The 3546-nt window shown below is 45.1% G+C and overlaps 1 protein-coding gene across 1 annotated transcript in view; it reads left to right on the top strand.

Annotated features, from left to right (window-relative positions):
* Positions 1-563: 563 nt before the first annotated feature.
* The window catches only part of Pmar_PMAR028406 (sentrin/sumo-specific protease, putative), a gene marked incomplete at both ends in the record, with an annotated part of 3757 nt that continues 774 nt past the window's right edge, over positions 564-3546 (top strand). Inside the window, one exon of the mRNA XM_002764836.1 lies at positions 564-1681. Coding sequence (XP_002764882.1) covers positions 564-1681 — 1118 coding nt within the window. The remainder of the gene's footprint in view (positions 1682-3546) is intronic.

Raw genomic sequence — 3546 nt, 5'->3', positions numbered from 1 at the left:
TTTACTGCTGGTGCTGAGCTTGACAACTTATCTGCTACTCCTATCGGATGCTTGGGTCCAAGAATGACGAACGTTGACAGCGACTTGTTAGGGATAGGGAATTTTAGGGTCTTTTTCTCGTACTAAGCCTCTAGTAATAAAGCTCCTTAGTGGCGTTGTCTAAATGTCCAGCTACTGGTCACCAGTGTTGGAGTAGAAGGAATATACGTAGTCGCTTTCCTCAGCACCTGAGCTCAGCAGGAGTTCAGAATACAGAAACCAAGGAGAATTTTCACAAATTTCCTCTCAGAATTTTCATATTGTCATCACCAACACATGTAGTTGCCCATGATGTGCATCTGTTGGTGACTACATGTCGTCGAGCGGATCATGAATACCGACCAACACTTACGCGACATCCTCATCTACGAGGCCGGCAGCTGATGGAATATTTAATATGTGGCGCGCGCTAAACGCAGCGCGCTGTTCATGCACTTTGCAAAAATAGTGACAGCCTACAAAAATTTAGTGACACACTCTGGATGGCCTCCCATGAAGAATTGGTAGTATTATATTTCCTGTCTATGGCCACATCTACAGAGGTGCTCCTCATATCATCTTCCTCCTCCTCCTCCTCTTCCAGCGATTCAGAGAGTTCCCCTGCGCCTCCACCACCATCGTCACTTTCCCTACGTTATCACGGTCATGTTCTTGCTGATAAAGATGTGGACTTGCTCGGCCCTGGTCAGCGATTAAACGACAACTTGATGGACTTTTTCCTCAGCGTTTTTGTGAGTGTATTCGCTCGAAATTCGGCGTATGCGTTTTCGACGTTTTTCTACACGCAATTAGCTCAAGAGGATCTACAGGACGGTTGGGAGAGGGTGAAAAACTGGACGAAAAATGTGGATATTTTCGCCCACGATTTGCTGTTATTTCCGATTAACGAGTCGAATCAGCACTGGTGGTTGCTGGCGGTTGTGCGCGCGAAGGCTCTCGCGAAAGAAATCACCGGTGTGCCTACTTGTGGGTCCAAGGGATGGTTGATAGTCTTCGACTCGAGGAGTTATGAAGACGACGATGAGGAGGAGAAGAAAATTTTGAGGTTTTTGCAAAGGAAAGCGGCGGCGACGATCGTGTGGTATCTGGGGAGAGCTTATTGTGAGAAGAAGGGGCCTGCGAGGAAAAAAGTAGATAAACCTGGCATTTCCAGAATTCTGAACTCGGCGGGGATATTTCCGGAGAAAACGCCGAAGCAGCTGAACGAATTCGATTGTGGAGTGTTCGTGTTGGAGTTTGCAAGACGGCTTTGTTATGTCCGACAGGAATTAACGGCTTTGGAGGAAATCAACGAGGAAAAACTGAGGGAATTGGGAGTGTTGCGGTTTAATCAAGTAACTGTTAGGAGGAGAAGAAGGGCATTGCAAAAATTATGTTTTCGATGGGGAGTTGAAGGTGACGTAGGAAGGGACCTCGCTGAGGAAGCCGGACGAGACGCGCTTATGGAGGCTGTGGGAATCTCTGTTGAAAAAGGCCCGCGGAGGAGCGATGGATTTACGGAGCGATTGTTGGTAGCTCGAAAAAGAAAAAAGGTGAACGACGAAAATTCGGTGGGGAAATATTTGGCGAGAGAAGTGGCGAGGGGAAGCCGGGGGGAGAAGAAAAAACGACGGCGGTCGGTGTTGAACTCGGTTGTTAGGAAGTGCGGATGAGGATGTTACCAACTGGACTAGATGGAAGTGTGAAGGGGAAGGCTCCGGAAGGGGGGAGGGGGCGGTGATGAATGTGTTGGTAGTGCTATTTGTTTGTTGAGTTTACTGCCTGGGTTGGTCGCCGAAGGGAAATGTGTTGGGAATATTCTTCCGCGATTTTTGAACCACAGTGTTGGAGTAGGAATTTATGTAATCGCTTTCCTCAGCACCTGAGCTCAGGAGTTTCCTATACAGTGTTGGAGTAGGAATATATGTAATCGCTTTCCTCAGCTGCTGAGCTCAGGAGTTTCCTATACAGTGTTGGAGTAGGAATATATGTAATCGCTTTCCTCACCTGAGCTCAGGAGTTTCCTATACAGTGTTGGAGTAGGAATATATGTAATCGCTTTCCTCAGCTGCTGAGCTCAGAAGTTTCCTATACAGTGTTGGAGTAGGAATATATGTAATCGCTTTCCTCAGCACCTGAGCTCAGGAGTTTCCTATACAGTGTTGGAGTAGGAATATATGTAATCGCTTTCCTCAGCTGCTGAGCTCAGAAGTTTCCTATACAGTGTTGGAGTAGGAATATATGTAATCGCTTTCCTCAGCTGCTGAGCTCAGAAGTTTCCTATACAGTGTTGGAGTAGGAATATATGTAATCGCTCTCCTCAGCAGCTGAGCTCAGGAGTTTCCTATACAGTGTTGGAGTAGGAATATATGTAATCGCTTTCCTCACCTGAGCTCAGGAGTTTCCTATACAGTGTTGGAGTAGGAATATATGTAATCGCTTTCCTCAGCTGCTGAGCTCAGAAGTTTCCTATACAGTGTTGGAGTAGGAATATATGTAATCGCTTTCCTCAGCACCTGAGCTCAGGAGTTTCCTATACAGTGTTGGAGTAGGAATATATGTAATCGCTTTCCTCAGCTGCTGAGCTCAGAAGTTTCCTATACAGTGTTGGAGTAGGAATATATGTAATCGCTTTCCTCAGCTGCTGAGCTCAGAAGTTTCCTATACAGTGTTGGAGTAGGAATATATGTAATCGCTCTCCTCAGCAGCTGAGCTCAGGAGTTTCCTATACAGTGTTGGAGTAGGAATATATGTAATCGCTTTCCTCACCTGAGCTCAGGAGTTTCCTATACAGTGTTGGAGTAGGAATATATGTAATCGCTTTCCTCAGCACCTAAGCTCAGGAGTTTCCTATACAGTGTTGGAGTAGGAATATATGTAATCGCTTTCCTCACCTGAGCTCAGGAGTTTCCTATACAGTGTTGGAGTAGGAATATATGTTCGCTTTCCTCAGCACCTGAGCTCAGGAGTTTCCTATACAGTGTTGGAGTAGGAATATATGCAATCGCTTTCCTCACCTGAGCTCAGGAGTTTCCTATACAGTGTTGGAGTAGGAATATATGTTCGCTTTCCTCAGCACCTGAGCTCAGGAGTTTCCTATACAGTGTTGGAGTAGGAATATATGTAATCGCTTCCACATGTAGTTGACCATCTGCATATTTTCCTATACTGAGTTTTATGCAACTTTCACAGCTTCAATTATATTCCTCCGTTATAAAGTGGACCACGCTCTAAAGAGAATTGTAGAATTCTCATCCGTGTTATATTTAATTGCTCGTCTTTATTGGAATTTCACGACTACCCGTTTTACGCGAAGTGGCGTCGTAAAACTCTTGGTGAAAAACGCGATATTCGCGGTGATATGCAGTAGTCGCGAAATATATTTTTCACTAGGGTGAAACTCCAATAATACAAAACGGCTATGTAAAACGTAAGGATATGAATAATAAATTTTATAATCCTAAAAACTTCACCAGGTGTAGTATTCGAACCTGTGTGGGAATATATGCGCATGGTCAGCTACATGTG

Source organism: Perkinsus marinus (assembly GCF_000006405.1).
Source record: "Perkinsus marinus ATCC 50983 genomic scaffold scf_1104296976042, whole genome shotgun sequence".
NCBI lineage: Eukaryota > Perkinsozoa > Perkinsida > Perkinsidae > Perkinsus > Perkinsus marinus.
The sequence above is the reverse complement of the archived record's forward strand: the minus strand, read 5'-3'. Positions and strand labels throughout refer to the sequence as shown.